Here is a 12,953-nt window from a genome sequence, read left to right on the forward strand (position 1 = left end):
ATGGGGTAGTCTTTAAATGCTCCCATGCAGTAGTGAACACATACATAGGTTACGCCCTCATATGTTAACGGTGTTCGCACCACACCTGTTCTAGCAAAAATTGATGTTTACTTGTAAACAAAGTGTCAGAAAAAGACCTGGTCCTTAAGTGGCTAGGTTAATGAAAGGCTAGGTTCACACCTATGAAGTTTGATCCATTGCTGCAGTGCTTTTTGTGGTACGTTTTGACAAATGCGTTTTTGACTCAGATGAGTTTTGCATTTTTATTTTTTTGGCCAACTTGGTGCTAGGCAGAAAAAATGTGTCAAAAACACATTAGAAAACACGCAAAATGCTGCAATTGCATTTTATATGCTGCTACCTCACTGACAACAACCTTCTTGATCCCCTACAGTCTGGCTGCCGCCCACAACATTCCACAGAAACTGCCCTACTAAAACTCACGAATGACCTATTAACTGCTAAAACCAATGGCCATTACTCCATACTCATACTCCTTGACCTTTCCGCTGCCTTTGACACAGTTGACCACCCGCGGCTCCTCCGTAAACTCCAATCCATCGGCCTCCGTGATTCTGCTCTTTCCTGGTTCTCTTACCTTTCTCAGTGCACTCTCAGCATCACATACAACTCCTCCTCCTCCTCCGCTCCTCTTCCGGTTGGGGTACCCCAAGGTTCTGTCCTTGGACCTCTGTTCTCTCTCTACACCTCCTCCCTGGGCCAACTGATAACCTGCCATGCCTTCCAATACCACCTCTATACTGATGACACCCAGATCTATCTCTCCAATCCAGCAAAAACTGCATAGATGTGAAAATGATCCATAGGAAATGATAAAAAGCATGCACTGCATTCCTGCAAAACGCATAACACATGTGAACATGGCCTCAAGGTCATGTCAGGGTTAAAGATCACAGACCAGGTCAAAGGCCAAAGTGTTTTAAGAAGGAAGGAAAAAAAAAAGCAAGATGTGCCCCATTGTTTCTTGCCCCTACTACAGGTACAAACACATTAAATACGTCATATTGTCATGAATGCCAGTAGGAGAATTTATTGCAGGACTTTTGTGGTGGGTTATGGTAATGACAAGAAATTTACAGATAAAATGTACTTTTTAAAAAAAATGTATACAATTCACCTGGATACACCAAGAAGTTGCGATATGTACAGTTTTACTAACACCTGCAAAAACAGTATTCAAGCATTATGGTCTGTTTTACTTTCAAACATGAAGGTGTTACCAACTGTGCTCTGACAAAGGGTTGAAGGTACAGTAAAAGATGTGGCAGAGTTATTGTGTCTTGTGCTGCTTTGTAATAAAGTAGCATTAAACCCTCAGTTTAATGTGTAGCAAGACAGGTCTAGTCCCTGCATGCCAGGGTGGCTCCATAGGATGCTGCAAGAGTAACGAGCCACCCTAAAACAGGCAACCTGAAGCACCAGGCTACACTGGACCACAAGCAAGGATTAAAAGTTAAAGATGCTGCAGATGGATGGACGAGTCTGCTTTCAATATTAAAAATGAATTATATAGTTTTTTCGGTTTGTGGTGCTCAGATGTGGCATAGTCCCGCCTTAAAGCCCAAAAGTAAACTATTATATTGCAGTTTATCAATTCTTAGATGTGATGGCTGCATTAGATTTTTTTTTCCCCTCTCTATTTCGATATGGTAACAGGGATTTTGGATTCCTATCACCCGATGCCCAGGACATGTAGTTCCAGGCACCGAGCAGGTAGTTTCTTTCTACCTTTAGCCCTGCTGCAGGCAAGCAGCAGGGCTCACCTGTCAGGTGAAGCAATCAGCGGCAGCACTGCCGCTGATTGTGTCACAGTGCCAACCTCTCCGCACCCCCAGCATGAGGTCTCCCAGGCTCTGCTTGCCCATCTGCAGGCTCGGCTCTCCGTCGGCTAGATGTGGAGGGGAGTGGACTTGTCCGCTCTTCTCCCTCCCTTTTTGTGCTGACCCGGAAGTAACGTTATGATGTCACTTCCAGGTCCCCATTGTGAGATTGTAGAGCAATGCCCAGTGGAGCAGAGGGGAGACATCCAGGGTCTTTTAGACCTTGGATGTCTCAAAGAAAACCTGTCACCAAAAGTTTAATTGTAAACAATGAAAGTTACATCCAAGCACATACCATCTTCCCACCAAAAAAATATTGAGGCCCCCACATAAACACACACAAATATAAAAGCACGCGCTGGGGAGCCTACACATGAAACAGTCGATTTCGATACACGTTACATATCGCTGTGCACGCCAGAATGAGAGCAATAATTCTAGTACCAGACCTCCTCTAATGCTAAACTGGTGATCTATAAGGAGCTTCAAAAGTGTCGACCTATAGAAAATATAGGGTACTGAAGTTCGTCACCATTTCACGAGCACGCACAAATTTAAGGTTTGACATGTTGGATATCCATTTACTCGCTGCAACCTCATCTTTTATATTTTACAAATAAATAAAAGGCAATTTATTGTATCATTTTTTTTGGGGGGGTTAGGTCATCTTCAGGCCTAAAATAATTTTTTTAAAACGTGCGAAAAAAAACATTTCTGGCAGTGAAAGGGATGAAGTATAAGCCCTGACCCACCCTTTCCTGACGAGCAGCCAATCGGTGCTCATTACACTGCAAGGTCTCTCTCCTCCCTGCTAGTCCCCGGGTGCAGTGCAGGAGACACGCAGGGAGAGGAGGTGGAGATAAACAGTGCAATGTTAAAAATATTACACATTTAAGTTGCCATAAAGCCTCTTGCTTTTAAAAGCCCCAGACATTCCTAAAATCACCTCCGATTTAACAAAGGTTGTAGTTAATTTTTTTTTTTTTTTTTTATAATCAGGACAAGTAGACTAGGACCATGATTTAGTCCCTGGACAAGTAGTTTTTTTTTAAATTTCCACACCGCTTGGTAATCCAGCCAGCAACTCTGGTTTTTCACTGCACAAGCTCTCCAGTAGATAGTATCAGTTTACATGGATGAGACCATCAATTTACCACTGCCAGAAGTGATTACAATGATCAGCTTTTATTTATTCATGTAAAAACCTTATCCCAAAAGGGAAAAAAAAAAAAAATCTGCTGTAACTGATTTTAAAAGGTTTGCTAGAGTTTGGCTTCAAATTGTACTAGTATTCAAAGCTGCTGGTATATTTAACACTACCCTCCTCCCAGACTGGCATTGTTTGTCTACTGTGCCCCCTGTATTCCATCCAGACCGGAGTCACTCTAATACAGGAGATGTGTTACTGGCCAGATCACCAGCTGAAAACAGAGGTTGGAAAAAGCCAAAGAAAACTAATGCAGCCACCACATCGAAGGATTGGAAAGCTGCAATATATTACATTTTTGGTTTGAGGTTTATTGCCATTTTAAAGTGTTACTAAACCCAGGACCCTGCATTCACTATATCTGGTCTCCCACAGTACACACAACATGGAAATGCAATTATTTTAGTAAATATAAACTGCTAAATACCATTTCTCATCAGGATTTAGATGAGTCTTGTGACGTGTATCAGTGTCTGGCTGAGCACTGATTAATCTTGTACTAGTTTTCATTCTCACCCTCTGTCTGGACAGTGCTGATTAACCCTGTGCTAATCACATGCACCCACAAAAAAAAAAAAAACCTCTAGAAGTACACATCAAACTGAGCATGTACAGGGGGTCTCCTAGAGCTTTGTACTATCAGCAGATGGATTGGGGACAGTCAAAGGGGAGGATCAGAGGAGAAAGGATCAAACAGCCTTTTTTAACCACTTTACTACCGCACTATTGCTGACTGACGGCTGCAGTATGGTAGTATTAACATTATTATACAGTATTTATATAGCACCAACAGTTTGCTTAGCGCTGTACATTACAATGGGAGACAATACATGAGACCGTAACAGTACAATGAAATACACGAGGGGTTCAGGGGCCCTGCTCCTTGGAGCTTACAATCTAGGAGGGAGGGGATAGTGGTACGGGAGGAATAGCTGTGGGGGATGGAGTGGTAGGAAGAGTGGAGGAGATCAGCAATTAACAGAGGGCGGGGTAGGCTTCCCTGAAGAGATGGGTTTTCAGGGTGTGCCTAAAGGAGAAGAGAGTAGGTGATAGTCTGATGGATTGGGGTAGGGAGTTCAAGAGGATGGGTGATGCCCTGGAGAAGTCCTGGGGGCAGGCATGGGAGAAGGAGACCAGGGAACTAGAGAGAAAGGTCTTGTGAGGAGCGGAGAGTGCATTCTGGGTGGTATATGGATATCAGGTCGGTGATATAGTTTGGGGCAGAGTTATGGACAGCTTTGTATGTCAGTGTTAGCATTTTTGAATTTTATGCGTTGGGCAATCGGAAGTCAGTGGAGGGATTGGCAGAGGGGGGTGGAGGATACGGAGCGGTTGGAAAGGTGAATGAGTCTGGCCGCCGTATTCAGGATCGATTGAAGCGGGGATAGCCTGTGATGAGGCAGGCCAGTGAGGAGGGAGTTGCAGTAATTGAGTTGTGATATGATGGAGTGGATGAGTTGCTTAGTAGTTTCCGGGGATAGGAGCGGGCTTACAGTTTTGGGAGGATGTCATGACGTCCTCCCAGAACGCATCCACCTCCCCCTGTGGCATGCACCAGGCGCTCTCCTTGTACACACCTGATCACATGACATTGAAAGGCCAATTTTCTCACATGATCAGCTGTGTCCTATCACAGCTGACCACTATGTAAATACATTGCCAGTTAGCAGTATTTTCCTCACGCTGTCACTGCAGGAGGAAAGTACTGCCAGTAACTGGCAATCTTGAAAGCAGACATCTGCATAGATAATGAGTCCTAATGATCAGTGCAGCCCCAAAAGTACCACCTATTAGTGCTGCCTATCAACATCATTGCCACACATCAGTGCCTCCTCACCAGTGACACCTCATCAGTGCAAATGCATCAACACACATCAGTGAAGAAAAATTGCCTGTTTCTATTAACCTTTACACAGAAAATCTATTAAAAAATGTTTGCTCTTAATTATAGTGAAAATAAAAACACTCAGTGGTGATTAAATACCACCAAAAGAAAGCTTTTAAACATGTCACATAAGTACAGAGTTGCATGACCAATGAGCAACTGTCATTCAAAGTGCAAGAGAACTGAAAGCTGGCCTGGACACAAAGGGGGTAAAAGTGTTCAGTAGGCAAGTTGTTAAACACAATGCAGAGGATTAACCCCTTAGGTCCCACAGTGAGTATACCAAGCATGCTTTACTGCATATACAGACTGATTTTACTGTTGTGGGTTTAGTAACACCAAGCAGTTTTAGAGGACATAGTAAGCATTCTTCCAGATTGTCTCCATTCCATTGTCAATGGCTGGGAACAAGCATAGATCTGCTCCTAGGTGACACCAGACTGGCCTGCAGCAAGCATCAGATCACACAGATCTCCCTGAGGTCACCTGATCCCAGCACACAACCACTATGTCAGCAGTGATGGCGCCATCATCAGACATTCCTCTACATGACACCACACTGACCTGTGAGAAAACTCCTTCCTTCATTTCCATGTAAACAGAGTCCAGCTAACAGGCCCAGTACAAAACTCTCTCTCAGCTAGACTCAGAACACGGCTGCCTGCCGCTACAAAGGTAACCCGAAGTTCCCCAACGCTTCCTTCTGGTCAACTGTCATTTTTTTTAACGCTCACAAAACAACCGTGTCACCACGCCCCAAAATCGCAAACAACCCCCTTACCTCCATCTTCAACACCGGCTATCTCCCTTCTTTTTATAACCACACTTCTCCGCCTCCACCAAGATGGCGGAAGACCAGCTTCCGGTAAAGCACCGGAAGTCACCTTGACGTATTCCAAGCGCCTGGCTAGTGTAGTTACACGGGGGTCACGTGGTATAATGACAGCTGGCAGTAACCAATAGCTGAAGACTTTCTGGAGCATCCGAGAGGAAGTGTGGAGAGCAGATCGTCTCCTGTCAGACCATCGAGAGCTGGTCCAGTGGGCAGAGAGACTACACCCTGTGATCGTCCGTGTGCTTGGTGTGCAGCAGTCATGTCGTATGCTTATCTGTTCAAATATATCATCATCGGCGACACAGGTGCGGACTTCTCCCACTTATCACAGTTATGGCTCTTCTGTGGACGGGTCTTTGTGGTGCTGAAGTTGTGTCAGCTGCCAGTGTGTGGTGGTGCAGCTGATCCACCCATAACAACAAAGGCTCCTTACTGTTTACTATGGATCCCACCCCTCAGGTCCCTCCTCGTTATTTTCTGGCTGTTGGAGGGGGAGGGGGGTTGTGTGGTGGATTGGACGTGGAGGTTGCTAAAAGCAGCTTGTTATGAGCCAAACCTGGAGGCAGCCATTGCTGACCTCTCCTCCTGAAATGCCATGTGCCTGGCTGTCATGGTGACGCTCCTCAGTAATTAGTGTCACGCTACCCTCGTGAGGGCTGCTGTAAGACACCACTTCCCAGAGGTTGCCCTGACCTTGCAAGCCGCCTGACACCTCTGACACCCTGGGTTCAGACATAATGCACACTGGAAACAATTGCACAGACAACTGAGTGCAGTAGAGCATTTACTAAGAATTGTTCAGTAAATGTTCATGCAAATACTTCTCATGTAACCAGCACCTTGTTGGGCTCCAAGGTGGACTTGTCAGAGGTGAACACAATGATTCCAACAGTGTTTCAAATATGCGTAGTGGGGAGCCTTATGACCCCAGGTATGAAAGGGAAAAGAAAGACTTCTCAGTGTCATCCTGCTCCCTTAGGCTAGGTTCACATCTGTGCGGGTGGTGCAGCTGTGGATCCGCACAAAAATCTGTGCAGCCGCACCACCAGCACAAAGGAATGCGGACCCGCGGGCATGTGCCATTACTTCTAATAGAACGCCACCCGTACTGGGAACCGAGGTTCCTGTGCGGACTGCGTATTACAAAGAAGTGCGGGGACATCTTCCCTGCTTGTCCCTGGCACGGGAGTCCATTCAAATGAATGGGCTCTTGTGTCCGCGCAAAACACGGCCACATATATGAGTCAGGGCTTAAAGTGTTACTAAACCCAGGACCCTGCATTCACTATATCTGATCTACAGTACACACAACATGGAAATGCAATTATTTTAGTAAAAACTGCTAAATACCTTTTCTCATCAGCAGTTAAAGCAGTCTTGTGACTTCTATCAGTGTCCAACAGAGCACTGGTTAAAGCTTGTAGGAGGAGTTTTCTTTCTGCTCTAGGAGGATTCAGAACCCTTGACCTCTGTCTGGACATTGCTGATTGGCCCTATGCTGATCACATGCACTCTCCCAAGAAAAAAAAAAGACCTCTCTAGTAATACACACCAAACTGAGCATGAGCAGAGTAACTCCACACGATATGTCTTATCAGGAGATAAGAAGGGAAGGATCAGAGAAGTCGGGGTCAAACAGCCTTTTTACACAATGCAGAGGATTAACACCTTAGGTTCCACAGTAAGTATAACAAGCATGCTTTACTGCATATACAGACTGATTTTACTGTTGTGGGTTCAGTAACACTTTAAAATCCTGATGCCACAGGTCCAGAAATAACAACACACTTTGTAAGTGTTTGAATGCTAGAAACAAATTCTAACAAAGTCCCCCTTTAACATACGCACTGATATAGGCAGCCAGTCCTCGTCCTCGGCATGAGGAGTGTTAACAGAGAGTCTTGGTGGAAATAATGACCTGGGTCTTCAGCTAGCTCAGTAAGGACCCAAAGAGATTGCTGTGCAATGGCAACCAGCAATGATGAATTCTACATATATGTATATCTATGTATGTGTGTGTGTGTGTGTGTGTGTGTATATATATATATATATATATATATATATATATATATATATATATATATATATACAGTTGTGGCCAAAATTATTCAACCCCCACTGAAATTGAGTGTTTTGGCCAGTTTGACATTGCTTTTGATCATTCAGTCATCTTGCTTACATTTACATTAAAGAGGCACTTGTAGGTCAGACAAATATAACATAACAGTTATAATGAAATAACCACAAATGTCTTTTCTGTGCTCACAGCATTATCAGTTTTATTCAACCCCCAAGTGACATTCAATCTTAGTACTTAGTACAGCATCCTTTTACAGTTATAACAGCTTTTAAACGTGAAGCATAGCTTGACACAAGTGTCTTGCAGCGATCTACGGGTATCTTCGCCCATTCTTCATGGGCAAAGGCCTCCAGTTCAGTCACATTCTTAGGCTTGCGCACTGCAACTGCTTTCTTTAAGTCCCACCAGAGGTTCTCAATCGGATTTAAGTCTGGTGACTGCGATGGCCACTCCAAAATGTTCCAGCCTTTCCTCTGCAACCATGCTCTAGTGGACTTGGAGGTATGCTTGGGATCATTGTCCTGTTGAAAGGTCCAACGTCTCCCAAGCCTCAGGTGTGTGACGGACTGCATCACGTTTCCATCCAATATCTCCTGGTACTGAAGAGAATTCATGGTACCTTGCACACGCTGAAGCTTCCCTGTACCTGCAGAAGCAAAACAGCCCCAAAGCATGATTGACCCTCCACCATGCTTCACAGTAGGCAAGGTGTTCTTTTCATCATAGGCCTTGTTCTTCCTCCTCCAAACATAGCGTTGATCCATGGGCCCAAACAGTTCTAATTTTGTTTCATCAGTCCACAGAACACTATCCCACAACTTTTGTGGTTTGTCCACATGGCTTTTGGCATACTGCAGTCGACTCTTCTTATTCTTTGGAGACAGCAAGGGGGTACGCCTGGGAGTTCTGGCACGGAGGCCTTCATTACGCAGTGTGCGTCTTATTGTCTGGGCTGAAACTTCTGTACCCACATCTGACAAATCTTTTCTCAGTTCCTCAGCAGTCACACGGGGACTTCTCTCCACTCTACGCTTCAGGTAGCGCACAGCAGTCGAAGTCAGCATCTTCTTTCTGCCACGACCAGGTAGCGTTTCAACAGTGCCCTTTGCCTTGAATTTGCGAATGATGCTTCCTAAGGTGTCTCTTGGTATGTTTAACATCTTTGCAATCTTCTTATAGCCATTGCCCTTCCTGTGAAGAGAAATCACCTCTTCTCTTGTCTTCCTGGACCATTCTCTTGCCTTCACCATGTTTGTAACCACACCAGTAAATGTCTAGAAGGAGCTGAGTATCACAGTCATTTTAAAGCTGCCTAATTGGTGCTTATTATGCTTGATTGCTGCTCGGTGACATCCACAGGTGTTTTCAATACCTGATGGAAAGCACCTGTATGAACCTCTGTTCTTCAGAGTGGTAGTCTTTAAGGGGTTGAATAATTGTGGCAATGAAGAAACCACATAAGAACCATTTACTACTGTATTACATAAACAATTGATGTCATTTTAGTTGCATTTGGGTAGTTACAACGTCCTTGTAGGATTTGATTCTGAATACAATTCCAAATGTACACTATAGTCCCTAAACCCCTTTACAGCATTGGGGGTTGAATAATTTTGGACACAACTGTATATATATATATATATGAATGGTTCCTGATAGAGATTGCTAATTTATGAGAAGACGTGGGGTAGAAGGTGTCTGCATGCAGTGTCCCTCAGTGAAGAGTGTACATAATGTGGGAGTCTGCCTGCTCACCAATCCTGATGACACCGCAGCTCAAGGGAATCAGGATCTCCTGAAAGGGCTCCTCTAGAATCTGGAACCAATGTAGGGGGCGTCTGGCTGTGCCCCTTGTAACAGTGGGATTCCACTGTGACTATGATGGTGACACAGCACACACCTCTGGCCAGTCACTGTGCCAACAGGAAGCTGGGGACAGATGATCTACTTTCAAGTCTGTAGCTTACCCACCAAAGACTCTCCACACCGTCTGGACCGCATGGCTTCTTTAAAGTGTTACTAAACCCAGGACCCTGCATTCACTATATCAGGTCTCCCACAGTACACACAACATGGAAGTGCAATTATTTTAGTAAATATAAACTGTTGAATACCTTTTCTCATCAGCAGTTAGAGCAGTCTTGTGACTTGTATCAGTATCCAGCAGAACACTGGGTAAAGCATGTAGGAGGATTTTTCTTTCTGCTCTAGGAGGATGCAGGACCCCTGACCTCTGTCTGGACAGTGCTGATTGGCCCTGGGCTGATCACATGCACTCTCCCAAGAAAAAAAAATCTCTAGCAATACACACCAAACTGAGCATGTGCAGAGTGTCTCCACACCATATATCTTATCAGGAGGTAATAGGGGGGCACTGGAAGAAGGGGAGGATCAGATAAGTCAGGATAAAACAGCGGTTTTACACAATGCAGAGGATTAACCCCTTAGGTTCCACAGTGAGTATAACAAGCATGCTTTACTGCATATACAGACTGATTTTACTGTAGTGGGTTTAGTAACACTTTAACTCTCCACAGCATCCAGGTCCCTCCTTGCAGCTTCAGCCCATAGTCCCAAGAAGAAGAGCTTCCTCCAGGGTCTGAAATATGTATCTTCTCCCAGCATTCTATTTCTCTTCCTGCAGCCAACTGGAACTTGTAGTTCACAACAGTATTGGCTCCTTGCAAATCTCAGCCTTCTGGACTACATGTCCCACAATCCCCAGCTTTTTGTTAGGTTCTCCTCTCTTTCTCAGTCCCTGGCACAGTTAGGGTAGCCAGCACTGAACTACATTAGAATCACTGGCCCAGGGCAATTACAGATAAGAACATCTAAGTTTTCTGTTCTGTATGCATTCCTCTGTCCAGTGCCTGACTTTGGAAGTATAGACAAACGTACATCAGCATAACAGCCAAGCGATTGGCATTTTCAGAAAATGGTCAGCAATGGCAGCCCCCTTATTTCTCACATGACTTTTTGTCTTCGCTGTCTACAGTTATAAAATAAATATACATTATGGGCAAATTAAGGCCTAGTTCACACCAATGTATTTTGCATGTGTGTTTTTACTGAGGTTTTTTTTTTTTCTTTTTTTTTTTTTTTGAAGTGGACATTTTTTTGTTGCTGGGAACAAAAAAAGCAGCAAAAACACACTACATGCATTTCAGCAGCTTCCTCATTAAACTCTATTGTAGAAAAATGCTGCTTTTTGCATTTAAAAAAGTCCCTGACCCTTTCCAAAAACACAGCAGCTCAAAAAAAGCATAAGTGTGAACATGTCCCATAGGAAACCAGGTTAAATGGATCGTAGTGCGTTTCTACAAAAAGCACTAAAAATGAATTGGTCTGAACCATGAACCAGGCCTAAAGCAGAGCTAAAGGGATCACTACTCACCATTTTCCATGGTCCAGTGCTGGCATTGTCTCTTTTTGTGCCAGTTTTCGGCCATCTTCATTTTCCAGCATGGCGAGGGGTCACTCCTACACATGCATATGAGCTTGTCATTCCAGCACACCGCGATCGACCAGCCACTGTAAGGTGAGCTGTGCATACGCAGCATGGTTTACATTCTGGGGATCACTGTGAGAAGGCAGTTAAGTGTAATTTATTGAAAAAAAAAAAACTGCCTCCTTACAGTATGTAGCAGTAAAACTTTAGTTCCACTTTAATATACACATATGCATTTGTTTGTTCTGATTAATTGGTTCCTGCCTGGCCTATTTTAAGAAAAAGATATTTTGGTTTTGTTTCCCAAAATTTTGATCTTTTTTCATTTATTTAGCAAAAAATAAAAAAAACAGCACTATCTGTTTAAAAAAACTAATAAAAATGTATTTTGGGCACAGTGTTGCATGACCGCGCATTTGTCATTCAAAGTGCGACAGCGCTGAAAACTGAAAATTGGCCTGGGCAAGAAGGGGATAGAAGTGCCCGGTATTGAAGTGGTTAAAAGAAAATGTGCTTAAGTGCTGGTTCACATATATGTAGATTGGATGCGGTTTGAACTGCATCCAGTCTGCATGACATGTGAAAAAATGTTGCTTTTTACAGTGTCTGTTCACATATGTCTGTAAACTAGCAGTGCATAGTCATTGCGGTTTGAAAAAGAGTCATGTCCGATTTCCCAGCAGCGCAGTCCGGTTCAGGTGCGAATTAAAGGCTATTGACTTCTATGGGAACAATTTCTCAACCGCATATGTGTGAACAGGATAAAATCCTGAGAGCTAATCCTGTCCTGAACCTGATGCAAACCTGACATGATCCAGTGAACAACTATTGTGTCAATTAGCTGTGAAACCTGAGCTTCAATCCACACCGCACATGTGCGAATCCGCTTTTACTCTAGGTTCACACCTAAGCGTTTTGCAGAAACGCACTGCAGTCCATTTAACATGATTTCCTATGGGACACATTCACATCTCCGCATTTTTACCCGGTGCTTTTTTTAAAAAGAATCCGCTCCTCACAAGACCTCCTTCTCTCTAGTTCCCTGGTCTCCTCCTCCCATGCCCGCCTCCAGGACTTCTCCAGGGTGTCACCCATCATCTGGAACTCCCTGCCCCAACCCATCAGATTATCACCTACTCTCCTCTCCTTTAGGCGCACCCTGAAAACCCATCTCTTCAGGGAAGCCTACCCCACCCCCTGCTAACTTGCCGACCTCCTCCACTCTTCCTACCACTCCATCCCCCACAGCTATCTCCTCCTGTGCCACCATCCCCTCCTCCTAGATTGTAAGCTCGAAAGAGCAGGGCCCTCAATCCCCTCATGTTTTGCATTGTATTGGTATTGTTCTGTCACATGTTCTGTCCCCCTTTGTAATGTACAGCGCTGAGCGAACTATTGGCGCTTTATAAATACTGTATAATAATAATAATAATCAGGGGCTTTTTTGAACGCAAAAATTAGCGTTTTTGGTTCTATAGACTTCAATGGAAATGCTGTAGAAAAGCATGTAGTGTCTTTTTGCTGCGTTTCTGATGCATTTTGCAGTGTTGTTGATGTGTTTTCCATTTTAAATCTGCCTAGCAACAAAAAAATAAAAAAATTTTAAAAAACGCAAAATGTGCAAATATGCAAGTGCAGAAATGGATGAAACGCAAAT

At 44.1% G+C, this 12,953-nt stretch overlaps 2 protein-coding genes across 3 annotated transcripts in view; one reads left to right on the plus strand and one right to left on the minus strand.

Annotated features, from left to right (window-relative positions):
• Positions 1 to 5,809, minus strand: part of TOX4 (TOX high mobility group box family member 4) — a 56,998-nt gene extending 51,189 nt beyond the window's left edge. For both annotated transcript variants that reach the window (XM_089687040.1, XM_089687039.1), the window contains exon 1: positions 5,715 to 5,809. In XM_089687040.1, coding sequence (XP_089543166.1) covers positions 5,715 to 5,720 — 6 coding nt within the window. In that variant the 5' untranslated portion in view covers positions 5,721 to 5,809. The remainder of the gene's footprint in view (positions 1 to 5,714) is intronic.
• An 86-nt stretch (positions 5,810 to 5,895) lies between these two features.
• The window catches only part of RAB2B (RAB2B, member RAS oncogene family), a 43,636-nt gene continuing 36,578 nt past the window's right edge, over positions 5,896 to 12,953 (plus strand). Inside the window, exon 1 of the mRNA XM_089687041.1 lies at positions 5,896 to 6,073. Within this exon, the coding sequence (XP_089543167.1) occupies positions 6,028 to 6,073 (46 nt within the window). The 5' untranslated portion in view covers positions 5,896 to 6,027. The remainder of the gene's footprint in view (positions 6,074 to 12,953) is intronic.

This window comes from Staurois parvus, unplaced genomic scaffold (assembly GCF_062004578.1).
Source record: "Staurois parvus isolate SC_StPar_1 unplaced genomic scaffold, SC_StPar_1.0 ptg000415l, whole genome shotgun sequence".
NCBI classification, from domain to species: domain Eukaryota; kingdom Metazoa; phylum Chordata; class Amphibia; order Anura; family Ranidae; genus Staurois; species Staurois parvus.